The sequence below is a fragment of the Aedes albopictus genome, chromosome 2 (genome assembly GCF_035046485.1).
Source record: "Aedes albopictus strain Foshan chromosome 2, AalbF5, whole genome shotgun sequence".
In the NCBI taxonomy this organism is placed as follows: Eukaryota; Metazoa; Arthropoda; class Insecta; order Diptera; family Culicidae; genus Aedes; species Aedes albopictus.
The window spans coordinates 394681401-394708751 of NC_085137.1; the positions used below are offsets into that span (position 1 = coordinate 394681401).

At 38.3% G+C, this 27351-nt stretch overlaps 2 protein-coding genes across 2 annotated transcripts in view; one reads left to right on the plus strand and one right to left on the minus strand.

Moving 5' to 3' along the window:
* On the plus strand, positions 1-19396 carry LOC109410801 (serine/threonine-protein kinase MRCK beta). The gene is made up of 5 exons (XM_062853229.1): positions 1-254; positions 317-569; positions 18165-18262; positions 18326-18451; positions 18508-19396. The coding sequence occupies exons 1-5, from the start codon at positions 135-137 to the stop codon at positions 19258-19260; spliced, it is 1350 nt and encodes a 449-aa protein (XP_062709213.1). The 5' UTR covers positions 1-134; the 3' UTR covers positions 19261-19396.
* LOC115254796 (sialin-like) overlaps positions 19289-27351 on the minus strand; it is a 24354-nt gene continuing 16291 nt past the window's right edge. Inside the window, exon 5 of the mRNA XM_029852480.2 lies at positions 19289-19984. Coding sequence (XP_029708340.2) covers positions 19404-19984 — 581 coding nt within the window. The 3' untranslated portion in view covers positions 19289-19403. The remainder of the gene's footprint in view (positions 19985-27351) is intronic.

Below are 27351 nucleotides of genomic sequence, written 5' to 3' on the forward strand. Positions count from 1 at the left end.
CGCCGAGTCTGGTGGCTGGGTGACGTTGAGTGATCAGACTTCGATCGGATCGAGAAGCGAACAGCGAAGACAGCGCTGAAAAAGTGATAATTTAAAACGCAAGTCCGTCTCCCGTCCGTCTCCCATCCGTACCAATGAATCCGGAAAAGACCCCGGAGGCCTTGACGAAGCAGGAGCTGAAAAAGCTCCGGCGGCTGGAGAAGAGGCAAGCCAAGAAAGCGGCTGCGGAGGAGCTGAGGAAGAAATGTGTTAAGGTTGGTCATTGTGAAAAGAGAACATCGAAAGGGCAAATTGAATCGCTATGATAAAATTTCAGGATCATCTGAAGCGAGAGCAAAATTTTTCTCTTGAAACTGAGCAGCGCGTGTTCAAAGACTGGGATCGGATGTGTGCCGATGTGAAATATGCCGAACTACTGGAGGAAATGCTGCAAATCAAACAAAACCTTCAGCTGTTGTTTGACCGGAAGAACAACTACATCGAGCGGTTGTTTGGAGATCGTACTGAGATCGAAGATATATATGGGAGGAATTTGCAGCGGTTGAAGCGGTTGATTGATTGCTATCTGGGTGAGTATAATCTCTAAGGGGCCATTCATAAACCACGTATACCAAAATATGACCATCTAAGACAACCCCTCCAGTCTCGTATGGAGCGTAGACTTTAGCCAGAGCTCCCCCAAAATTTTACGTGGTTTATGAGTGACCCACAAGTTAACATTTCCTAATAAGAACTTGTTAATTATTATTGTTATTACTATTTATTTACGACACTTTACCATTATTGTTGCATTCGTGTCATACTTGTTAATTGTTAAGACCAGTTAATGATGGTGAGAAGCGTTTACAGCAAACAGGACAAGTTAGTTGCTTGGGGAATCCAGCCTTATGCAATCAGGCTCGCATGTGCAAGTTGTGAATGCTAAATGAGTTAACCTCGAAACAACTTAAAGCAACTTAAAACTCCTCCGCATCTTCTCGGAATTCGTTGAACCCCTCCTAAATTCCCAGGAAGCCCTCTAGAACGCTCAGGAATCCATACGGTACTTCATTAAAACGCTCCCACCAGGTCCCTGCACCCCCTTGAAACAAATTGAACTTTCAACTTATTCTTCTTAAACCGAGAAAACCGACCTTTACAAACGTGTTCTAGACCAGCAAGGTTACATCCAGAAAGGCTGAAATACCCGTGATTCCCGCAAACTTCTCCCAAACACTCTTGAACCCCTTAAAACGACATGCAATCTCCTGACCTTGACCTAGACCCCGGGAACTTCTGTTGAACCTTCGGGAACCACCCTGAAAGTTCCTAAAACCTGCTGGAGCCTGCTGATACGCCTTAAAATCTCTGGACACCTTTATAAAACCTTCCATAAGCTCTCCTGAGAGTGTCTGAAGCCCACTGTAACTCCACAAAGCTCCTAAATCTCTTGAAACTACGCCCTAAAAAAGCAATAAGATTTTTTTGTTAAACAACAAACCACACACACCCCCTCTCCCTTCCCCAAACTCGTTAACCCATATACGTAAAACATCGGTGATGCCTCTAGAAACTCTCTAAGAAGCCTTTTTTATCGGTGTCCAGCCATTTGGCCGAAGTCGTTTACACATATGTGCAAACAAAATGTGAGTGGGAGAAAAGAGAAATTCCAGGGATATTTCTCCTTCATAAATTCCACCATCTGAATCCAAAAATGCTTGAATAAATTCTTTAAGACGATCTTGCTCGATTATTTCAGAAATTCCTTCATGAGTTTCTCAGAAGTTTCTTCACTTAAAAAAAATAAGAGATTCTTTGCAAAAAAAAATCGGTGCTTCTTCAGAATATCTTTCCAAAATCGTTCAGAGATTCCCCCTTAGGATTTCGTTGGATTTTTTTTCCAAAGGAACGACTTCTTTTTTTTTCAACTTTCTGCAGAAAACCCTTCAGGAATTACTTCAAAAATTCATCCAGAGGGATTCTTCGGAAATTTCTCGAGGGATTCTATTGAAAATTATCTGAAGAGTTGACTATAAATTCCCCCAAGAATTTGTTAAGAAAATCCTCCAGACTCTCCCTCAAGAATGCATAAATTTCATGAAGAATTACAATGATTTTTTTCAGAAACTCATCCATGAATTCTTTCAAAAATTTCTCTCCAAGGTTATGTTTTAAAAATACTTCCCTCCCCATGGATATTCGATCTTGCCGCGATGGGAGGGCTCTCAATAGCCCTTTCAGTGTCACATTCTTCACCTCCCCTTGGACTTTAAGCTAGCGGTAAATCTGGAGTCTAGGTAGGTGAAGAAATCGGCCGTAAGCGCTATTGGGAACCAAAGGAGTGTCCGCTGTGAGCATATCACCATTTTCTACGTCATGCCATAGTTCAGCTCGCATAGACGTAAATGTAACGCAAGAGTGGGTATGGGAGGTCTCTGCGTTACACTCACACTCACACTCATCATTAGCGTTAGGAATAGAACGATAGGATAGAACAATATTCTTGCAGTAGAAAGTGGACGAGTTAACTTTCAATAGAAAATGATGGACTTTACAACAGTATTAAAACAAAGCTTTGCACTGGTTGATTTTCTTTTTGTCAATTGGTGTAGAGCTGACAAAGTTTTGACGAGGGTACTCGGGATGGTGAATTCTGCACGAATACTCTACATAGATTACAATAAAACAGAACCTTATTTTATATAATTTTCAACACAATACTCATCTGACCGACTATACACATTTTTGTTGATTTTTTTGAAAGCTTATGATTTTTTTTTACTCTTGTTTTCGATTAATTTTGAATACATTTTTTTTCTCCAAATTCTTAAATTCAGAATACTTGTTGTTATTCAAATGTTTTATGGCTTAAGTAAATCTCAAGTCAATATCAATATTTGCATATTTAATTTTTTTCCAGTATTTCACGTTTGAATTCAATGATAATGAACTAAATTGTTATGTCCATGTTCCGTTCAATTTCGCGATATTATTTGCATTATTGTGCCTCAAGTCTAGTCCAACCCATATCATTACCCTTCGGATGGTATGCATGTGGTCTGCTTGATCTTCGGCTTTGGATTGACTTGCGCTCTTACCAAATGCTGCAAAATGAAAATGAAATGAAAGGAAATGTTTAACAAATACTTCAAACATTTCTGCACAATTTTTTCCGTAGGAACATCACAAGATCATCTAAAAATTTATTCAAAAAAGAACTTTGACAGAAATTGCACCCTCAATTCCTTTAGATAGTTATTCCGATTTTTTTTTCCAAGAGTTCCTTTTTATAATCCCTTAGTGATTTCCAAATTTATTTTTTTTTTTTTGTAAAATTTTACAATATTTCAAAATTCTACTAATCTTCAAAAAAAAATCCTCCAGAAATGCTCCCAGGGTCTTACGAATGCTTTCAAGACACATTGCAATGATTGATTTAGAAAAGTTTGACAAGGACTGCTTGTACAATTATTTTAGATAATATCCCAGGTAACCAGTAAGCAGTTGAAATGCGCCTTTACAGCAGGTCAAAAAATGGAAATAAGTCGTATATGCGCCATAAGTGCTGCTTAAATGCAGGTTTTGGCCCAATATACGGCTGATTTAATGCTTATCTCTCAGACTATCGAAAATGAAAACGAAAATATGTGTATAATTTCACACTTCTTATCTCGCCGTCTTTTCTATCTCTCTCCCATTTCTCTTTTCTTCACTTTGCGCTTCCAAAAGAGGTAATTCATGCAATTTCGAATGAGCTGGGCAGTATTTTTATGCTAGAAGACCCCAAAGGATCGTGCATTTGAAATGCTACGCAACAGCTGTCACATTTTCAGTAGCAGTTCAGTTGCTAATTTAGTACAGTTTAGCAGTTGAACTGCTATGATAGAGCAGAAAGCAGGTGGAATGAAGATATAATGCTGAAATACGGCTTGTTTAAATGCTTAGTGGTTACCTGGGATTACATTAATTTCACTAGCGATTTCCTTTTTTTTAATCCTCAATGATTTTTTTTTAATCTCCCGGTGATTCTTAAAAAAAAAATCGTCCCTTCAAAGAGTCGTCTGGATATTTATCTAAAAATTTTCTCAGGGAATTCTGTAGAACATTGGTTTTCAACTCATTACCCTTTAAATCTGTAAGCTAATACGACCAGCGAGGCTGAAAATCACTTGTGGTAGAAAATCCTTAAGAAAACCCTTTTGAATGATCCTTCCACCGCAGCGGTTGCTTCAGAAATTTCGCTAAAGGAACAGTTTGTTAAAGGGTTTTAAGGTAATCTTGTGTAGACTTCTTTCAGAAATTCCCATTTTGATTTTTTTTTTTAGAAAATTCTACACACCGAAAACGCTTTCAGGAAACTTTCTTGAGTTTTCTTCAGAAATAAGTCTAACAACTACTACAGAAATTTTTCAAATTGTTCCTTTGAAAAATCTTCTATAACATCCCCTATAAGTTTTTGTCAATGATTTTTTAAGAAGAAATGTTCCTGAAAAACGTATTAAAGATTACCCAGAGATTCATTCTCTGAAAATATTCCTTCAGAAGTTAGCATAGCATAGCATAGCATAGCATAGCATAGCCGACCGTACACATCCTGGGGTGGCTGTCGATAGAGACGTTCAATGCGCCAGAAAAGATGCCTGGGACTTGACAAACTTTTCATTCAACGAACTCTCGACACCTGGCCAGGTCCTTACGATCAGCGGGGATGGGGAGGAAATGTTGATTAGATATCTACTCAGAATATGTCCAAGAACTTGGCCCACTTCATAGATATCAGGAGTTGGATTTTGGATAGGAGTTTATGGGACGCTTTCCTTGGCGAGAAAGCAATTTTTTGGCATATTTACGAATATTACGAAATTTTCATTTACCTGAATAGATATGAAAGTAATAATCAGTTATACATATAAAATGGCTAGATCTCACCAAACTGGATCATTTTCTGCTGATTGCTTCCAAAAATTCCATTTTCTTCTGATGAGACCTTCTTCCTTCTTCCTCAACAGGTCAGCTGTTGTCTCAGCAGGGGGTAGAGCCGGTCTCAACCAGAAAATTTCCTCGAGATTGTTAAACTTCAGGGTTAAGCTTTCCAATTGAACGGGAATATTGCAGTTTGCCGTTGACGCCGATCCGCAGCAGAACGGGTGGGAGGAAGTACATCTTCTTGAAATGCATCTGGTTAACCGGCGGGATCCTCTTCTTACCGCTTGAATTTACCAACTTTGAATCGTTTTTCTTGGTAGAACAAACCTTAGCTAGATGACGTTTCATGTGACGATTTAGGTAAACGTCTTCCGATAGGCTTAGGTGGGATATTTATGTAATAAAATTAAAACTTTTAATTCAGTCAATCTGGTATCTTCAAGTTGAGTAGAAAATCACGGACGCGAAAAAACTGGCTGCCGAAATTTTCGATACGTCCACACGCGCGCACAGACTACTTTGATCCTGAAAATATTGCTTCAGAAGTTGCTCCATAAATGCTCATAGCAATACCTCCGGTTTTGTTCAAAAAGTACTTCAGATATTTCGCCACAAATTTCTCCAAGTATTTCTTTAAAAAACCTGTCAAAGATTTCGTCAGTCCTCCTAAAGATATTTTTCTAGAGATTGTTTTGGCCACATTTTCATTGTTTTTTGTAGGATGGTTTTCCAAGAACTCCTTAAGTTTTTTTTTAACTCCTGCAGAAACCCCTCCATGGATTCCTTCAGAAATTTCTCCAGCGATTCCTTCAAAATAAACAAAATTCCGCCCTTCCTCCGGAAATTCTGCCAAAAGTTTCTCTCCAGTTTCCTTTAGAATAGCGGTACTCAACCTGTGGCTCACGGGCCGCATGTGCTCTTGCTAACCAGTCATTCTTAAAATTATGAATTAGAATTAAATTCGATTTCCATCAAGTCATCAATGGTCAGATATGACAGGTTTAGCGTATTGAAGTTAAAGAATAGCATGTTAAGTTTTTTTATTGGTTTGTCTCAGATTGAGAACCACTGTTTAGGAAACATTTTATGAATTTTTCAAAAAAAAATTCATGGGTTCCTCTAGATATTCATTTTGTGAATCATTCAGAAATTCCATTGAAAATTCGTGAAAGTTGAAAACCTCTCTTCAGAAATTTGCTTCTCTTCTTCTCTTCCAGAGATTCTTGCATGATTTCTTTCACTAGATACAACAGCAGTAATTCTTCCATGGGCTTATACAGGAATTCATACCGAGAGCTCATCACAACCTTTCAAGAGTATTCCAACGTTTTTTCACTAAAACTCTTTCAAGATTTCCTTTATGAATTTCTCCATGAATATTTTTCAGGGACGTATTCAGATATTCCTGCAAACGTCTTACTCTTCTTCTTCCAATCATAATGTACCCTCTGAGACAAATTCTGCCCTCAGCAATTATTAACTGAGAGCTTCCTCTGGAAATGATCTTTTTGCATGTATAGCAGACAAAAAAACTCTTTTCCCAAAAAAACTCAAGAAAATCACCATTACGAAAAAATACTTCATCGATCTGGAATCGAATCTGTCACCCTCAGCATGGTCGATAGTCATGCTGAAAATCCACACCTTGATAACTGTGGCAAAACATAAGTATTGTGTTTTTTTTTTGCTGTGCATGCACCGCTCCTGTAGGGGATGAGTACCTCATCATAATCGATCGCGTTCGCTTTTGTCTCGAGTGAAAATCAAGACAATAGATGCGCGGGTGTTAAGTGTTCAGTATTGTGTTGTTCTTTGCAGAGTAGAACATTAATCAAAACAATTAGATGATTGGCATTGAACCACAAAAACCACACAACAATTGGTGAGATCTTTTCAATAACATTTATTTATAAATAATTCTACTCCAGTATATATTTGCTATATAACTGCGTATAAGTTGAAAATTCGCTTTTTCAACATTCTTTCATCTATTGGAAGCTGCTTCAGTTCTGGGCTCTTTCTAAGTTGATAAAGGGATTTATAAATGCTTGCAAGGACTTGGCCAGGTGTGTGGAGCTGAGTGTATCTATGACATTGTAGACAGTAGCGACATCAGCAATGTCAATGGATGTATTTAACTTTGCAACTCCATCCAATATTTTTGCAAGTATTCATGCTATGCTATGCCTTGATGGATCGCAGTAGTCAATGTGCGCGCGCGGACGTTTCGAATTTTCGCGCTGTCATTTTTTTCGCGTCTGAAAATTTTAAATTTTGGAAGCGGTGGTGATTTTTCATATTTCGAATTAGGTCCCGCTGCTGTCGTCGCGTTGGTTTGATTTTGTTGTGAGCGTCGTCGTTTTTCAGTGTGGATGATGGATTGCCCTCAGTGAATTCCGCGTTTATGAGACGTTCTGAAGTGGTGCGGCGATTTTGAGGTGTTCTGGCTTGAGGAATAAGATTTTTTGTCTTCAAGAGACAAATTTGGTGAGATCTACCTTTTCAAAATTCAATAAAAAGCTTTAAATAAAAAAGGTACCTACAGTTTTTTCACCATAAGTAGAACAGAGTACGGTCTTTCCAATGCAACCGGGAGAATGAAAATCCATTTGCTCCTTTTTGAGATATGACTTTTTGAAAACAAAGTGATTTTTTGAAGAAAAATGCCAATATCTTTTTAACTACGTTAGTTAGAAATTTGAGTTCTTTGAAAAAAAGATGCGTCGTTAATAGTTCTAAAAGTGGTCGGAACAAAGTATTTACGAGAAACGAACGAATTAAAAGTTATTTCAGGAAAACTTAAATTAAATGGATCACGCTAACATGAATATTTTAAAAAATTATAAGTTAGGAACCATAAGAGATAGAATAATGGTTTCTTCGGCAAACTTGCTCTAAATAAGTTCTTTTACATCTTTGTAGAACATTTTGTGAACGTACATAAAACTATTAAAAAGCAGATGTTTGGATCAGCGAAACTAGAGGTACCACCCTAATTGAGAAAAAAAGGTCGAAAAATAAGAAGAAAGTTTCCCAAAGACACCATGTATCTAAATTTTATGGTTTAGGCACAAACATTTTTGTCTTCGTAAACACGGCTCTGGACCCATTGTGCATTGCATTCATGAAATTCTCGAAATTATTTAACTCTCTCTCTACTTTTGGGAAAGGTTAAATCGATTACAGTAAAGCGCAAAGAATGAGTTGAGAATAGAAATGTCAAACTACTTGATCTTTACTTGAATGCAGAGGTTTTCCAGTTTGATATTTTTCCATTGATGGTCTTAAAATGATTACGTAAATCTGACAGAAAAACATACTAATAAGTATACCTACATCATGACGTTTAGGTAAGTTATTGTATCGTTCCGTATATGATCAAGATAATAGCCCGATGGGGTTGTTAAGCACGCTGTATAGTTTTTTTTTATTAGGGTACCGTAAACCGGGGTCAAATTGATCATTCGGGTACTACATTGTAATTCCATACTAGGAATTCTTAAGCGTCGGAATGATCTTGAACTTTTTACATCAACTGGTTTGTGGATGCCTAGAGATGAGAGTAGACTTTTATTTTTTGAGAAAAAAAATAGTTTCGCCTTTTTTTTAGGAATTTGCAATGTATTTCTCATTTAGCTAAAATCATTGCTACTAAACAATCGATTGCTACTAGGACTTCCCGTGAATTCTCTGTCTTAACATTTTAGTGGAGCCCTGGTTGGGAAGTTATGTAGCTAATCAGAATATGAAATATATAAAAAAAAGTTCATTTCATGATGAAATAGTCCTTCACTGTGTTAGAAATCACTTCTTTCAAATTAAATTGCCTACCTTTAGGCGTTTAAGGGGAATTTTTTTTTTTATCTAGTTTATTTATTTGGGGCTCAATCGCGTCTAACGCTTTGCGGAGCCGAAGATCTTTTTTTGTACTTAATAGTAATAGTAATAACTTTTTCATGATATCTGCTAGTAATGAGTGGAAGCCAGGGTACTCGTGGCAGCTCGAGGTTAGACGGTCACATTTTGAGGGATGGACAGGGTAAGGATTGGGCCAAAGGTTTCACTGCAGCTCATCCGGGGGTGAATCGCATCTTGCTAGCGCATTCGGTGCCTTGTGGTGTTGGTACCAACTTGTTGTGGGACTTGGTCTTCCGGATGGCCAGGAGCAGCTTGGTAACACAAAGAGGACAAAACAGAGAAAAAAAAACTGGAGAAGAAAACACAAGCGAAATAAACTTTTATACCAGCAAAGCGAAGAAAGTCGAATAATTTTATAATTTATTTTGCATTTAAAGTATTAAATTCGCTAGTTGTAAGATTTTAAACGCGCTATTCGGTTTAAGAGAGGCAAAATTAGGCTGAGAAGGAAGTGTTCCTTTCCAATCGATGCTTAATTGTATACTGATCCATTGCGCCCCAAAAAGGCATTTCCAATGTTTTGTGATTTGGAGTTAGTTAACTTAAAGTTTAAATTTGTTGAACAAAATTCTGTCACATGGTTCCATGGAGATCCACTGGGTACTAGTTTTACAGAAATTCTTTTGGCAATATTTGAATTGGCACTGAAGTTATCCGCAAAAGTTGTTTTAAAGTGATCAATTTGACCCCGTATTACGTTACCGATTTAAATTTGGAAATGTGAATACGTTGAGCGTTGGACAATCATCTGGTGAGAGCTTTCAAATTATTACATTTTTGATACACGACGTTTTCCATTTTCATGTATAAAATTTGAAGTAGATAATGGAATACTATCATTTCAGAGAGCGAGTATTGGATAATAGCGCTTTCGTGAGATAATTTCTTCCAACATTTCTTGAGCTCATCACAACTTCTTTTTCTCCATTAATTCCTCCATTTCTCATTATTTCTACATTAATGCCTTCGGATTTTTTTTGCAATTTGTTAGAAAATCCCTCAGTAATACATTTGGAAATTTACGCGACTATGACTTTGGAAATTCGTTTGAGAATGTGTCCAAAGAATCATTTGGCAAATTATCAATTTGATCGGTATTCCTTTGGAAACTGCTTCCATCATTTCTTTGGGAGTTTACTTGATTATATTTTTCACAATTGCATCGTCACAAACCCTTTGGAAATTGTTACGTGATTTCCATTATTTTCGGAATTTTTCGAACATTTTTTTCATTGCTTCAGCATTTCTTTTGGAAATTTTCTTGGGAATGCTTTTGGTTATTTTTTATTTGTGGAGTTTTCCTAGCAATTCCTCCGACAATCCCTTTGCGAATTCCTTCTGTAATTAAATCGGCATTGCCTCTGGGAATTTCTTTGCAAATTACCAATTTACCATTATTCAAGAAATCACCGTTTTCCTAAGGAATTGCTAAAAAAGTTTCAATTATACGACCGTATAAATTCACATTTTTTGCCGAAGTAATTCAGTAGATGTATGGAAATTAAATCGCTAATGGCGTTGTAACCAATAAATTAATTTTGGAGATGTATTTATCCATAATTTTGAAATACACATGTTGTTGTGGATGTTTTGTTTTGTTCATAAAAATTAGTTTGACACTTGTAGGACCGCTACTGACTCTGTAAGGGCGTGGCAAACTAGGGTAAAAGCCCCCTTCTTCGGCCTAGTACCTATATTCATCTCATTTTGTCCCAAAGACTAGAGATGTGCGCCGTCGAGATTTATTACTTCACGCTGCCGGATGTTTTGGTTTTCTAGCACGCCGCCAGCTTAAAACTCATCACGCCGCCGAACTTAGAATTTCCCCAATAATCTTCAGAAAATAATCGATTTAAGTTTAAACGCTCCCAAAATGAATGCATGTCATTCATTGCCGAATAAACAAAATATTTCGTTCAATGATCCTGTTGAGATCTTAGTTACTTTTTAGTCACTTATATATCATCATATAAAAATCCTAGCAAATATCATATTCTTCAAACAAGGTGTATAAAGCATGCAATGACAGCATGCATGCTTTTCCCCGCGTGACGTCATAACGACGTTCGTTTATAATTGGGGGGGTTAGAAGCAAAGGGGTGTAAGTGACAAAAACCCACTTTCGAGTAAATGAGGTTTAAAATTTTACGTTAATTTTTCATTACATACATGCAAAATGTGAGGAATTCCAAAATCAACCCAATTTTCTCCGATTTATTATAAGTTTTTTTAATCATCGTAAAAATAATCTTAAAAATGTTCCTGAAAGCTTGAAATCTGAAGAATTCAGGTCCTAATAATTCAATTCATGCCATAACTTAAGAATTAATCAGGCAGCATCCATTTATTACGTAACGCTAAAATTGATATTTTTGCGACCCCCCCTAGCCCTCCGTAACGCTTTTATGTATGGAAATCCAAAAATGTTTGTAAGGGCCGTAACGCTTGGCCATACTTCCCCCCTCCCTCAAGAGCGTTACGTAATTTGTGGACTGCGCCTTATGGATTTTTTTTATTTATTATGGAACGTTTAATTGTCTGCCGCACTATATACGAGTGCGCAATTACAAGTTACTACACTTAAACACATAGAATCGGTCGTCGATCAGTTCGGACGCGTTTTTAATTGCTCCCGCACCTCGCGCGTGCTTCATTTTTATTTTAATTATTTTTTTTTATTAAGTCAGCTTTAAATTTGCTGCGGCCGTCGTGCGCGATATTGTGTGTGTTTTAGCAATTTTACCAATTATTTATCATGATTTGCAACGCCCCGGAATGCCGTGCATCAAGCACTCAAAATGTGTGGATGTGTAGTGGAACCTGTGGACAAAGCTTCCATGCAGCATGCATAGGCGCTAAGCGTGATTGGGAGGATAATCTTCGGAATTATGTTCTTCCATTGTGCAAAAAGTGTGCCTCAAGTTTTTTGGAGACGGTCGACCTAAAAATGCTTTCCATGCGGCAAATGGAACACCAACATAAAATCCACACACAGTTGGAAGGCATTACAATCATGCTGGATATGGCTGATGCAATTGAAAGGCGGTTGACCGTTTTGGAGCAGCGCTTGTGCGAAAATGCAAGCCACAGCAAAAACATTATGGACGGTTTGAGCAACATGGCACAACAGCCTTCATCAACGGAAACCGCTGACCAAATTGGCGAAATTGTACGTAGTGGTAATTCAAGCTTCATCAATATTATAAAAAAACACATAAATGAGTCAGTCGAACATATCATTGAAAAAATGAATAGCGATCGTCACGATTTGCTCACAATTGCATCAGCGTCAGGTGACTTCCCGTCAGAAGTCATCATTGAAATCATGGACGAAGTTAAAACACTGTCCACGCAATTTTCCAAATTTAATGATGCAAATTCTAAAGAAACTTTGAACTCCTCCCTTAATCAATCCACCAGTCTACAGTCTGAATTAAATGCAGGATCTACTACACACGACAAGTCCGGTTACGCATCAAATACCGTCACAGAAGACAAGTCCGGCTGGCGCTTACTTGGTTCAAGAAACATATGGAAGGCTGATTGGACCGACTACGACAAGCGTCAGTCGAATCGTCTAAATCAGCAAAAGCAAGCTGACAAGGCCAGGAAGCGTAAAAAGCGAACAAGCCATAACAATATACGTAATGCACAAAATAAAAAAAATCGCTCCGTACCTGCCAGCCGAAACAACGACATACATCGGAACGCGAATTTGCTGCCACCTGATAGAATTCTTCTGGCGGAAGCAAAGCATAGGTTTTCCAAACCACCGTGTTGTTCTGCTCGCGACGCAACGCACTCTAGAAGACCCGTACATTATCAAAGTGGAGAAACTCGAAACCCGGCTCACCTCGCGTGTGCCGATAGAAACCAGAGGAGCATTCAATTTCAACGTGGCGAAACATTGAACCCCTACCCAGCTGATCGGAATATTGTACAACGAACCTGTGAATCATCTTGTAATTGGACGATCGGATCGCCGCCAAGGCCATCCGTCAAAAACCACTGTGCGTCGTGCTCCTGCCAGCAACCGGGTTTTTAGCTGAATCGACGCAATCTGAGGATGTAGGATGCAATTCTTGTTTACCCAATTTGACGCAATCTACGGAGGAAGAAGCAGACGACCCAGAAACGCTTGGTAATAGATCATTAATTTTAAGCGATATTATACAAACGAACGAATTGCCAAAAATTACTTCAAAAACAAGTGCTATTGAAATTGTAGTTTATTGCCAGAATTTCAATCGCATGAAAAGCGCAAAAAAAGTAAATGAAAATCACAAACATATTTTGAGTTCATCCTTCTCGGTTGTTTTGGGTACTGAAACCAGTTGGAATGATAGCGTTAAAAGTGAAGAAGTTTTTGGTAACGATTTTAATGTTTATAGAGACGATCGAGATTTAACTCTTACCCAAAGAATGTCTGGTGGCGGTGTTCTCGTAGCAATTTCCTCAAAATTCAACTCAGAGCTTGTGGTTTCTACTAAGTTTAAAGAATTTGAACAAGTTTGGGCTAAAGCACAAATCGCCGGCGAAACTCATATTTTTGCTTCGGTATATTTCCCACCTGATCAAGCTTGTAAATCAACATATGAAATGTTCTTCCAAGCTGCTGAAGAAATTATTTCACAATTTCCTCCGGAATTCAAAGTACATATTTATGGCGATTTCAATCAACGTGACGTAGATTTCATATCTGATTCTGAAAATGAATGTATTTTATTACCAGTTGTAGGTGAAAATGAAACGCTACAGTTGATTTTTGAAAAAACTGCTTGTTTAGGTTTGAACCAAATCAATCATGCGAAAAATCAGCAAAATCGATATCTAGACTTTTTATTAACTAACATCCTTGAGGACTTCTGTGTGGAAGAAGCTCCCCTTCCATTATGGAAAAACGAGGTGTTCCATACCGCTATCGAGTATTCTGTTTTTTATCCATATGAACGTTAACTCAAATAATTGTGACTATGAGGATGTCTATGATTATAGTAAAGCCAATTATGAAAATATTAGACTTCAACTTAAACGAACTAATTGGCAATCTGTTTTAAGAAATCCAGATGTAGAATATGCTGTTGAGACTTTTTATAGCATTTTGTCGGAAACAATTCATTCGGAAGTTCCACTAAGGAGAAAACGACGAAATAATGGTTCTAAAAATCCAGTCTGGTTCAACAGGCAAATTATTAACTTAAAAAATCGGAAACAAAAGGCTCACAAAGTATACCGACGACACAAAAGTCAAGAAAACATTGAAAAGTATTTGAGCATTTGCAATCAACTTAATCTAGCCATATCCACTGCTCTTGAAGAGTACAACAGAAAAACCGAGAATGAAATAAAATCCTGTCCCAGGAACTTCTTCAATTATGCTAAAACTAAGTTGAAGTCGAGCAATTTCCCATCAAAAATGTCGTTAGATGGTAAAGTGGGAGAAAATTCCGATGAAATTTGCAATCTTTTTGCGGCTTATTTTCAAAAGACTTATAGTACATTTTCTGATACCGATCGCGACTATGAATATTTCTCCCACTTTCCTGACTTTACCAGCAACATTGGAATCAATCATATCATGTTACAGGATATTTTAACCGGTCTAAAAGACTTAGATCCAAACAAAGGTCCAGGGCCAGATGGAATTCCACCGGTTCTTCTGAAAAACCTGGCAACTGAATTTGCGGCTCCATTATTTTGGCTTTACAACATGTCACTTGAAACTGGAAAGTTTCCGAAAGGATGGAAAAAATCTTTCCTCATACCCATCTACAAATCTGGTAAAAAATCCGATGTTCGTAATTATCGTGGGATTGTCATTATCTCATGCATACCAAAACTATTTGAATCTATTATAAATAGATGTGTGTTTAATCAAATCAAACTAAGAATAACAAATGCACAACATGGATTTTTCAAAGGTCGGTCGACTACAACAAACTTGTTAGAATTTGTTAATTACACCTTATGTGCAATGGACAGCGGTAACTATGTTGAATCACTTTACACCGATTTCAGTAAGGCGTTCGACAGAATTGACATTCCAATGTTGATTTTCAAGCTTGATAAAATGGGAATCGAGTCAAGACTACTTAAATGGATCGAATCGTACTTAACTGACCGATTACAGATAGTAAGATTTGAGGGGAAGAAGTCAGAACCTATCAACGTATCATCAGGAGTTCCCCAAGGCTCACATTTAGGACCTTTGCTTTTCATATTGTTTGTAAATGATATCACGTATATTCTAAAACATCTCAAAATCCTTATATACGCTGATGATATGAAACTCTTCAAAGAAATAAAAAATGAAGAAGACAGAGAATGTTTTTTGAGTGAAATACGCATATTTGACCAATGGTGTAGTAAAAGCCTGCTGCAGTTAAACGTGAAAAAATGTAATTCAATTACGTACAGCAGAAAACATAGTACACCACCATTAATTGTATCTTTAGGAAACCAAGAAGTTGAAAAGTGCAATAGAATTAGAGATTTAGGTGTAATCTTAGATTCCAAATTAACTTTCACCGATCATTATAACGCTATCACTCATAAAGCAACTAATATGTTAAGCTTCATTAAGCGTTTTAGCTACAACTTTCAGGACCCATACACGATTAAAACATTGTACGTCGCTTATGTAAGATCAGTTCTAGAATACTGTAGCATAGTATGGTCTCCCTACATGGTAACACATGTGGATCGAATCGAATCAATACAAAAGCAGTTCCTCCTATATGCCTTACGCAAGTTAGGTTGGTCAACATTTCCACTGCCTTCATATGAGGCTAGATGCATGCTTATAGATATTCAAACGTTGAAAGAGCGTCGCGAATTAGCCATGGTTTCATTCATAAATGATTTAATATCTCAACGCATCGACTCCGCCAACTTACTATCATGTTTAAATTTCTATGCTCCTACTAGACTATTGAGAGGTCGTAATATATTTGCTCTAAACAAACATAGAACAGATTATGCAAAATTTGGTCCTTTGAACCGAATGATGAACCTTTATAATCACCACTGTGCATCTATTAGTTTAACGATGTCTAGAACAAATTTAAGAGAATATTTTAAGTCTTTGAGACATAATAGAGTATAGTTCTTAAGTGATATAATTAAGTGAAATTGTAGTCTACGGTATGTTTGACGAAATAAATAAATACCTTACATTTTTATAAACCTCAATTTATGCACATGGCTGGGGGTGCATAAATTAAAAAAGGCATAAAATGAGGGAAATTTGTGCATAAAAAAACTCCTCCATAACGCTTCCATAACGCCTCTGAATCCCGCCGAAAATGCTCTGAAACTTCCTGAAATGGCTTCAAAATTCCCCTTAAACCGCCTCGGACCCCATGTAACGCACCTACGACGCTCCAAAACCCCCGAAATCTCCTCCGTAACGCTTCCGTAACGCCTCTGAATCCCAACTTCCAAAATTCCTCTTAATAAGACGCTCCGAAACCCCCTAAAACGCCTCCGTAAGGCCTCTGAATCCCACCAAAAATGCACTGAAACTTCCTGAAATGCCTCCAAAATCCCTCTAAAATCCCCTCGGACCCAATGTAACGCATCTGAACCCCCAAAAATGCCTGCCTAACGCCTCCGAATCCATCTAAGACCCACTTGCACCCGTTTAACGCATGTGAGATCCTCGGAAACCCCCAAAAACGTACCAGTAACGCCTCCAAACCCCGTCGAAAATCCTCTGAAACTCTCTGCAATGCTTTCGAAAACCCCCTCAGACCCCCGAAAACCCCCCGGAGATCTCCTGTTACCTCGTGGAAACCCCTGGGAACCCCCTGAAACTCCCCTGTGACTTCCATTTGCCCATCCTTATAAACACCCTTTAGCCGCCGTTGCAATAGTTACCGTCATTATTAAATATTCTTATGCACAATATTGGTTCTGAGTAGCTTTCCCTTAATTTATGCAGGTCATAAAAAAGGTGCATAAATTAAAAAGTGCATAAAAATAACATGCATAAATTGAGGTTTTAGTGTATTTACATTCTCATATGCAAAGTATAGTTTGTTAAAATGTTTCGTTATATGAGATGTAAAAGAGCGAAATTTGGAATCTCATTTTTAACGCCGCCGCCGCCGACGACCAAAAATGATGTTTTAACCGCGGCGCACATCTCTGCCGAAGCACCAAAGCAAGCATCACAGCGGTGCCAGACATCAAGAAACAAGTAGTTAATTGAATGAGATTTGGTCACTACAAATACGATGTTTTTTCAATCATAATATGGTCGTTTCTTGGTTTAGCATCTTGATAATCGAACTTCTACGCAAATCGATCAATAATTTCATTTTCCAACGTCATTTCTTTCAAAATATTTGGTTTGGTTTTCATCTAAATATGCTGCTACCGCTCAAGCTTTACGAACTATCATCCAGTTCGGCAGCACTGATTTGCCAATCAGCTGTGAATGTATGCGAGTGCAAAACGTAGGGAGCGAGCATAGACGATTCGTCGCGCCGCACATTGTTGTGACTTCTCCTTTGCGAGAGAGAAAAACAATCACAATGAAACTGTCACCTGCTAGGGAAAGGGCTTGGGAAAGGGAGTGCGTTAGTGGGTGAGTGCAGAATGCTCTACGATGAGAAAATGTGAGAGTGGTTGTGGATTTGCTGTAAATACTGTTGAGATGAAAAAGGGGCCACCCGGTGGACCGCGATGAGATGAATTTTTTACGGTGTGCTGAAGATAGGTGCGAGTGGCTCGCGATTTGTGATCGCAATTAAATCAAATATTGAAGATAAATCCCACTCTAGTGCATCGTAGGATCAACAGTGGAAGTGAGCACGTGTATTAAAGGTTTGTATCATTAAGTTTGAAGCGTATACATTGCGCTGTGAGTGATTTTTCATGTTGCACATCCTTAATGAGACTAAGATAGGCACAAATACCCTAGATGTTGGTCACACAAACATTCACATTGACATTCTGTGGCTATTTTTTCTACTAGTACTTAATTCTCAACGAAATCGCCGAAGCAGTTACTAAAGAAATGACCAAAGAAATTCCCAGCGAAATTGACTAACGAAGGAATCCGGAAAGAAAATTTTCATGGAAATAATCGTTTCAATAATTAACTAAATCACCGAAAATAATACAAAATACATTACAAAGAAATCCCCAAAAAATATCCCGAAATTTAGAAAGCTTGAGTAACTATCTCTGATCTAACTATGTTCCCTGAGTGTCATTCATAAATGCGGTCTGAATACTAACATTCACAAAATGGCAATGTTTTGATTACCAATTTTCTATATTCTTTTCTCGTCGTTTTGCCTTTTTGACTGGAAAAAGTCTTTCAATGTTTTCAGAAATTCACCAATACTTCGTTACAAATTTGTCAAAACAATATCAGAAGGACTCCAAGTCGCGTCTAGAAGAATTCAGTCATGAAATTGAACTGAAAGAGGTGAGCTTTGGTTAGATAAGTAGGTAAAGTTATGAATTTAACGATATGCGTTGCCATGCACAGGGACAGGCGAACGAATGCACCCAGCAAATGGAAGGAGCTCTCTTTTCACTGGAAGAAGCAATGGAGCAAGGATTAATCGATGATCGAGTGGATTTCATCAAGAAAAATGATGACAACATAAATTTTGTATGAGGGTTTGGAAATAATCGAGTGTTCCTTTTTAACACCATCGATATTTACAGCACATTGAAAAACGGGACCGGCTTCGTGACGAGAGCGTTCAACGAATGGAACAATTCTATGGAGAAATTAGGAATGTTTTAAACAACTATTTTACCACTGTTCTACATCCCGACATGGAAAAGGCCTATCAACAGATGTACAATGAGGATGGGCAGTCTCGGAATCTTATCCAAACAAATCGTAGCAAGATAAAGGAACTCAACCTTCGAATCAATCGTCTGACCAAGAAAATAACTGAGGTGGAAATTGCTGGTACTAGGAAAGTAATCTCCAAAAAGTTTATCAAACGGAAACTGGAGGAAGAGATTGATACGCTGAAAAGGCAAATTATTCAAATGAACGTCAATTACATGGATGATATGAAGGAACTATCCTACGAGGTATTCCACGTTCAAAAACATCTGGAAAAACTATTGGAAAAAGGAAAATTGATTCTGAGTCTGGCGCAAACTTGCCGCAAGTTCGAATGTGATGACGACGTCAATTATTTCAAAAAACGAATGGAACATGCCCACTCCCAATCGGGCGACTGTCCACCTGAATATGCGTTGCTATTTGACAAAATCAACCGTGTGAGGGCGATTAATGTGCTTCAGCGAGAGGAACGAGATCGGCTGGTGCTTGCGAACCGTGAGCTGCAACGCCAATTTCAAGATTACTGCAAGTTGACCGGTCCCGAAGCCAAAGTGGCCCTGTTGCAGCCTTCCGTTAGAAACGTGGACCTGGGGGTTGGGGACAAACGGCAGCAATGAGCGGAACTTGTGTGGCGTGAGTTGAGGTGGTGACAGATCGATCTGATCTCACAGTGCAGACAGTGAGGGATTAAATATTTTCTAGATCTGATGTGGAATGTCAGATGGGATTGTTCACAAGACAAATTAATAGTGAATGAATTTCATACTTGTTTACTGTCTATCGATTTCGTGTGATTAGATTCATTGGGTGGTTGGCATAGTTGTTGAGTCGCTTCAATTGACCAGGGTTGGAGTTCACCGGAAGCCCAGAACCAGTACACAAGGGTTCCGATGATGTACATTCCAACTGCTATGTAGAACACTATCCTCCATTCATCTTCGGTGTTGTTGGTGGTGACGTATCCGGTGACGATGGGACTAATAACTCCGGAAATGGCAGCAAACCCGTTGGAGATTCCCATGAGTACTCCTGAGCTTATGGGAGACAGATCTAGCGGGTTCAGCAGGTAACCGCACCATGCGACACCTCCCAATCCAACGGCGATCGTTACACAGAGGATCGTCGGAGTGGGACTCAGGACTAAGGCACCGACCATCATACATACGAGCTGACCTAGGAAGGCACCACAGGTAAAGTACTTTCGCACTTGGGTGGTATTGAGGTAACCGCGAATTTGGAACCAGTCTGCCAGATAGCCGGATAAGCTCAGGAGAACGCCCATCGCAAGATATGGTAAAGCTGACAGGACACCGGATTCTTGAAGGTCGAAGTTTAATACGGCTGAAAAAACATGATTTATCATTATTGCGTTATATTGCGAATTTTTAGAAAATTTTCCACTCTGCGGTAGCCGCCGAGTTCTACCGCAGCTGTCAAAGTCCTACCGCAGCCATGAAAATCATCGTATCATTGAAAAGTTGGGCCAAATCATAGCATGCTTGCAAAATGAAATGTTCTGAAAAGCAACAACAAATAATGATCATCGGCGTCGTATCCAAGGATCGATCCAAGGTATCCTTGGACTGATTGATGATACCTTGGTGAAAATCATCAGTCTGACAGCTGCGGTAGCTTTTCAATCTTCCGTAAAGTGGAAAATTTTCTCTGAATTAACAATATTTATTAGTAGAATGTTTGGGTTTAAAACTTCAGGTGAATTGTTCCAAGTACATCCTAACTGAAATTTCCATAAAAACAGTTTTATATACTCATATAATGCATGAACTCATCTCGGAGCATAAGTATATAGAAATGCCATTGGCATATTTACTTCTGGGAGGATTCTTGGAAGTATTCATGAAGGTATTCTCGTCATAGCCTTGAAACTATCGTTGAAGGAAACCGTAGAGGTATCCCTGAAAGAATTCCTGAAAGGGAATCCGTGGAGAAATTCAAGAAGAATTTACTGAAGGTATTTCCAAAAAAAAATTAAAAAAATAATGTCTAGAGATGGAATCAAGAAAAAAATCCCAGAGGAGGAAGAAAACCCTGGAAAATGCCGGAAAGCGCTTCTACCATGTAAGTACTTATTTGTTTAACCGTTTAGGACGGATGGGTCATATGTGCCCAGCCGAGGAAATTTACCATCACAAACCTTTTCTAGACCGGCGAGGTTGCACCCAGAAAGGTGAAAATTCCGCCTCCAATGGGTTAAAGTAAGTCACAGTGACTTCTGCGCAACTAAAACCTGTGAGTCTTCTGTGATTTGTGTGTTACTTGCAAGAATCATTGGAGACCTTATTGTAAGAAATTATGATGGAATCCCTGAAGAAACTGATAGAGGGATTCCTGAAAGAATCCCTGGAAAATTTCAGGCAACTTTTTAGAGAAGTTCCAATTAAAATTTCTGGAGAAATCCCTACTGGGGTTCCAAAAAAAATCTATGTTCGAAAAGTCGAGGTATTCAAAGCTTAAGTGAAAGATATGCATATTTGAAGCAATTTTGTAGAACATTTCGAATTTCTAAGAAATAATTTAGAGGCTCCGCCACGGCTATTATTAAAAATAACCCGAAAATTCACGAAAATTCCCAAAAAATCATTTATTTGTAATATTTTTTTCATCTTCTGATTTTTTTTCCATATTTTTATATCAATTTCTTGATTTTGCTTTGGCTGACCAAGCCATGTGGAAAATAACACTGTTGAAAATGTTTTGACATCCATGTGCACAACAGAACATGTGCTAGATGAACAAATTGAGATTTGAAATTATGAAAAGAAATCCACGTACTCCGGTGAGACTCGAACTCACGACTCCTAATTCGCTAAGGAGCGCTTCTATTCCTTCAAGCTACGGAGTCACTCGACTAACTCCGTTGCCAGTAGGCCTAGAACTGAACTCGATTTCACATGTGCGATTGTGGAATCGAGTTCTCTTCTTTTCACAATCCAAACCTCCTTTGGATGGGATTAGATGATATTTAATATTAAATATGATATAAATATTTTTCTACTTTTTTAGGGACCCTAGACATTCTTGAGCGGATCATGTTTTGACATATTGTGATTATATTAACGGCAGAACCATTTTTGTGATGTTAGAAGAACTTTTTTTTTTAGAATTTTTCATCAAAATTTGATAAAAATATACTTGTACAATTTATCATTTTTAACCATGAAAGTTTTCACTGATTTCACTGATAGTAGTCGGGAATTCCACGACATAATCTTGAACTTAAGGTGTTGCTACCAGTAACCACGAAACCCGTCACTGTTGTAATTATTCATATACAAGCTTTTCATGAATCAATCCTAGAATTAAAAAAAAAAAACATGTTTAAATTAACACTTTTATCCGAAAAGTAAATCTATTATTCTAAGCATGACTCTTTTCAATAAACGTACATAAGATTGTCACGAAGATGATATAATATTCCAAATATACAAAGTTTCACAAATATTTCAAATATTGTCCATTTACTAATGTTGATGAAAAATTCTTAAAAAATATTCCTTCAAACAGAACAAAAACGGTTCTGTTGTCAATATTAACTAAATATTTCAAAAGCTTATTCCCTTAAAGAATGCCTTGGGCCATAGAAAAATACAAAACTATTTTAAAAAATCAGTAGTTGAAAAAATATTGCAAATTTTTTTATTTTTTTTTTTTGATAATTTTTATGGCAAGGGGTCATTTTTCAAAAATTGCCCTGGCGGAACCCCTAAATGCTTTTTTAGAAAAAAATCATAATGTTCTACAGAAAGGCTACAATTATGCATATCTTTTATTTAAGGTGAAGATATGACGAAGCCACACCTCAACTTTTCAAGATCACTAATCTGAAGAACCAAAAATCGGTTTGCGCTGAAAAGTTGATCGATTGGTTATCCGCTGGTGGTAATCGATCAGTATTTTATTTTTGGGACAGCCCAATCCCTACTCAAAACTCAGAAGGAGATCGTTGGTAAAATTTCTGACGGAAACATACGGAAGTCCTAATAAAACAATCTTTTGGGGTGACCCTTGAGACGTTCCCGGGGTGATTTCTTTAGGGTTGCTTGACATTTTTTTATTTGAAGAATAACTGAAGGATTTTCTAGAGGAGCACGGCACCCTCACACTTAGAGCAAGGGCGTAGCCAGGGGGGGTGCCGTGGCCCCCCCTGACCGAGCAACTATATTCTAACTTAACCGAAAGACTTAGATGATCAGAGCTGTTTTTGACTAGCAAAAATAAAATTCTCCTGCATCCTCGTATTTTTTTAAATGTATACAGGAATTCCTTCGGAAATTCTTGGAGGAATATCTTAGAAAATTCCTGAGGGTATTCCTTCGGAAATACCTGGAGGAATTCCTTTGGAAATTCCTGAAGGAATTCCATCAAAAAAACCCCGGGGGGAATCCCTTCGCAAATTCCTGGAAGATTTCCATCGGAAATTCCTGAAGGAATTCCTTCGGAAATTCCTGAAAAAATTCCTTCGGAAATTGCTGAAGAATTCCTTCAGAAATTCATGGAGCAATTCCTTCGGAAATTCCTTGGGCAGTTCCTTGGGAAAATCTTGGATGAATACCTTCGGAGATTCCTGGAGGAATTCTTTCAGAAATCCATAAAAAAATTCGTGAGGAAATCCTTACGGAATTCCTGGACAAAATAATTCCAAACTTCCTGGAGGAATGCTTTTGGAAATTCCTGGAGGAATTCCTTCGGAAATTGCTGGACGAATGTCATTGAAAATTCCTGGAGGAATTCCTTCGGAAAGTCCTGGAGGAAATCCTTGGGAAAGTCGTGGAGGAATTTGTTTCGGAAATACATTTTGGATTTTATTGGAAATTCTTGCAAGAATTCCTTCGGAAATTCCTAGCAGAATTCCTGGAGGAATTTTTTCGGAAATTCCAGGAGGAATTCCTTCGGAGATTCCTGGAGGAGTTCTTTCAAAAATTTCGGGAGGAATTCCTTCGGAAATTGCTGGACGAATTCCTTTGGAATTCCAGGAGGAATTCCTTCAGGAATTGCTGGAGGAATTCTTTCGGAAATTCCAGGAGGAATTCCTTCGGGAATTCCTGGAGGAATTCCTCCGGAAATTGCTGGACGAATTTCATTGGAAGTTCCAGGAGGAATTCCTTCAGAAATTCCTGGAGGAATTTTTTCGGAAATATTTTTAGATTTTTTTTGGAAATTCCTGGAGGAATACCATCGGAAATTCCTAGCAGAATTCCTTCGGAAAATCCTGAAGGAATTCTTCCGGAAATTCCGGGAGGAATTCCTTCGGAAATTCCATTAGGAATTCCTTCAAAAAATTCCTGGAGGAATTCCTTCAGAAATTTCGGGAGGAATTCCTTCGGAAATTGCTGGACGAATTCCTTTGGAGATTCCCGGAGAAATTCATTCGGAAATTCCAGGAGAAATTCCTTTAGGAATTCCTGGAGGAATTCTTTCGGAAATTCCTGAAGGAATCCCTTCGGAAATTGCTGAACGAATTCCATTGGAAATTCCTGGAGGAATTCCTTCCAAAATTCTTGGAGGAATCCCTTCGCAAAATCCTGGAAGAATTCCTTCGGAAATATCTGGAGAAATTCCATCGGAAATTCCTGAAAGACTTCGTTCGGAAATTACTGGAGGATTTCCATCGAAAATTCCTTGGCGAGATCCTTTGAAAAATCTTGGATGAATGCTTTCGGAAATTTCTGGAGGAGTTCATTCGGAAATTCCAGATGGAATTTCTTTAGGAATTCCTGGAGGAATTCTTTCGGAAATTCCGGGAGGAATTGCTTCGGAAATTACTGAAGCGATTCCTTCAAAAAATCCTGGAGGAATTCCTTAAAAAATTCCAGAAGGAATTCCTTCCAAAATTCTTGGAGGAAGAATTCCTCGGAAATTCCTGAAGGAATTCCTTCGGAAATTCCTGAAGGAATTCGTTCGGAAATTCCTGAAGGAATTCCTTCTGGAGGAATTCCTTCGGAAATTCCTTGGGGAGTTCCCTCGAAAAATCTTGGATGAATACCTCCGGAAATTTCTGGAGGAATTCTTTCAGAAGTCTATAGAGAAATTCCTGAGAAAATCCTTGGATGAATTCCTTAGGACATTCCTGGAAAAAAATCATTCTCTTCTTAGAGGAATGCGTTTTATGATTCCTGGAGGAATTCCTTCGGAAATTACTGGACGAATTCCTTTGGAAATTCCAGGAGGAATGCCTTCGGAAATTGCTGGAATAATTTCTTCGGAAATTACTGGAAGAATTCCTTCGGAAATTGCTGGAGGTATTCTTTCGGAAATTTCTGGAAGAATTCCTTCAGAAATTCCTGGAGGTATTCCTTCGGAAATTCCTGGAGAAATTTTTTCGGAAAGTCTTTTTGAATTTAATTTTTGGAAATTCCAAGAGGAATTCCCTCGAAAATTCATGGAGGAATTCCTTAACAAATTCCGTTAGGAATTCCTTCAAAAATTCCTGGAGGAATTCTTTCGGAAATTCCGGGAGGAATTCCTTCGAAAGTTGCTGGACGAATTCGTTTGAAGATTCATGGAGGAATTCCTTTGGAAATTCCTGCAGTAATTCTTTCGGAAATTCTTAGGGGAATTTCTTCGGAAATTCCTGGAGAAATCCCTCCGGAACCACTTGGATGTATTCCTTCTGAAATTCGTGGAGCAATTATTTCAGAAATTCCTAGAGGAATTCCTTCGGAAATTCTTGGGGGAATTTCTTTAAAAATTCCCGGAGGAATTCCATTGGAAATTCCTGGAGGATTTCCTTTAAAAATTCCTTCGGTAATTCCTGGAGAAACTCTTTGGAAATTCCTGAAGGATTTTTTTTGAAAATTCCAGGAAGAATTCCTTCAGAAATTCCAGGAGAAATTCTGTCGGAAATTCCTTGAGAAATTCCTTTGGAAATTTCCAAAGGAATTTCTCCATGAATTTCCGATGTAATTCCACCAGGAATTTTGCGAAAGAATTCCTTCGGGATTTTCCGAATGAATTCCTCCATGTATTTCCGAGAGAATTCCTCCAGGAATTTCCGAGGGAAATCCTCCAGGAACTTCCGGAGAAATTCCTCCAGGAAATTTCGGAAAAAATCCTCCACAAATTTCTGGAAGAATTACTCTAGGAATTTCCGGAGGAATTCCTCCAGGAATTTCCGAAGGAATTCTTTCAGGAATTTTCAAGGGATAATTCCTCTTGGAATTTTCAAAGGATTTCCAAAGGAATTTCCGACGGAATTCCTTCATGAATGTGCGAAGAAATCCCTCCATGAATTTTCGAAGGAATTCCTCCATGAATTACCGAAAAAACTCCTCCAGGAATTTTGGCAAGGAATTTCTAAAGGATTTTCCGAAGGAATGCCTCCATGAATTTCCGAAGGAATTCCTCCAGAAATTTTCCGACGAAATTTCTCTACGAATTTCCGAAGAATTTCCTCGAGGAATTTCCGGAGGAATTCCTCCAAGAATTTCCGAAGAAATTCTTCTAGGAATTTTCAAAGGAATTCCTCTTGGAATTTTTAAAGGATGTCCTCCTGGAATTTCCGTAGGAATTCCTCCATGAATGTCCGAAGGAATTCCTCCATGAATTTCCGAATGAATTCCTCCAGGAATTTTGCGAAGGAATTTCTAAAGATTTTTCCGAAGGAATTTCTAAAGAATTTTCCGAAGGAATTCCTACATGAATTTCCAAAGGAATTCCTCCAGAAATTTTCTGACGGAATCCCTCCACGAATTTCCGAAGAAATTCCTGGAGGAATTTTCGGAAGAATTCCTCCAGGAAATACCGAAGGAATTCCTCCATGAATTTCCGAAAGAATTCCTCCAGGAATTTTGCGAAGGAAATGCTAAAGAATTTTCCGAAGGAGTTCCTCCATGAATTTCCGAAGGAATTGCTCCAGAAATTTTCCGAAAGAATTCATTCACGAATTTCTGAAGAAATTCCTCCACGAATCTTCAAAGGAGTTCCTCCAGGAATCTCCTGAGAAATTCCTCCATGAATTTCCGGATGAATTTCTTCAGAAATTTCCGGAAGAAATTCTCCAGGAATTTCCGAAGGAGATCCTCCAGGAATTTTCAAAGAAATTCCTCCTGGAATTTCCAAAGGAATTCCTTCATAAATTTCCAAAAGAATTCCTTCAGGAATTTCCGAAGGAAATCTTTCAGCAATTTTCGAAGGAATCCCTCCTGGAACTTTCGAGGGAATTCCTGCAGTAATTTCCGGTGGAATTCCTCGAGGGATTTTCAAAGGAATTTCACCTGGAGCTTTCAATGGATTTCCTGCCGGAATTTCCGAAGGAATTCTTTCATTAATGTCCGAAGGAATTCCACCAGGAATTTTCGAAAGAATTTCTCCAGGAATTCCATCACGAATTTCCGAAGGAGTTCCTCCATAAATTTCAGAATGAATTCCTCCAGGACTTTTGTGAAGCAATCGCTCAAGGATTTTCTGAAGGAATTCTTCCATGAATTTCCAAAGGAATTCCTCCAGAAATTTCAGGAAGGAATTTCTGCAGGTATTTCCGAAGGAATTACTCCAGGAATTTCCGAAGAAATTCCTCCAGGAATTCCCGAAGGAAATCCTCCACTAATTCTCGAAGGAATTTCTCCAAGAATTTCCGAGGGAATTCCTCCAGGATTTTCCCGAAAAATTCCTCCATGAGTTTCCGGAGGAGTTTGTCCAGGAATTTCCGTAGGAATTCCTCCAGGAATTTTCAAAGGAATTTCTCTTGG

Coding starts and splice junctions, on each gene's coding strand:
- LOC109410801 (XM_062853229.1), top strand. CDS start 135: ATGAATCCGGAAAAGACCCCGGAGGCCTTGACGAAGCAGGAGCTGAAA. Junction 18,263..18,325: donor ATGAAATTGAACTGAAAGAG/GTGAGCTTTGGT, acceptor TGCCATGCACAG/GGACAGGCGAACGAATGCAC. Junction 18,452..18,507: donor ATGATGACAACATAAATTTT/GTATGAGGGTTT, acceptor CGATATTTACAG/CACATTGAAAAACGGGACCG.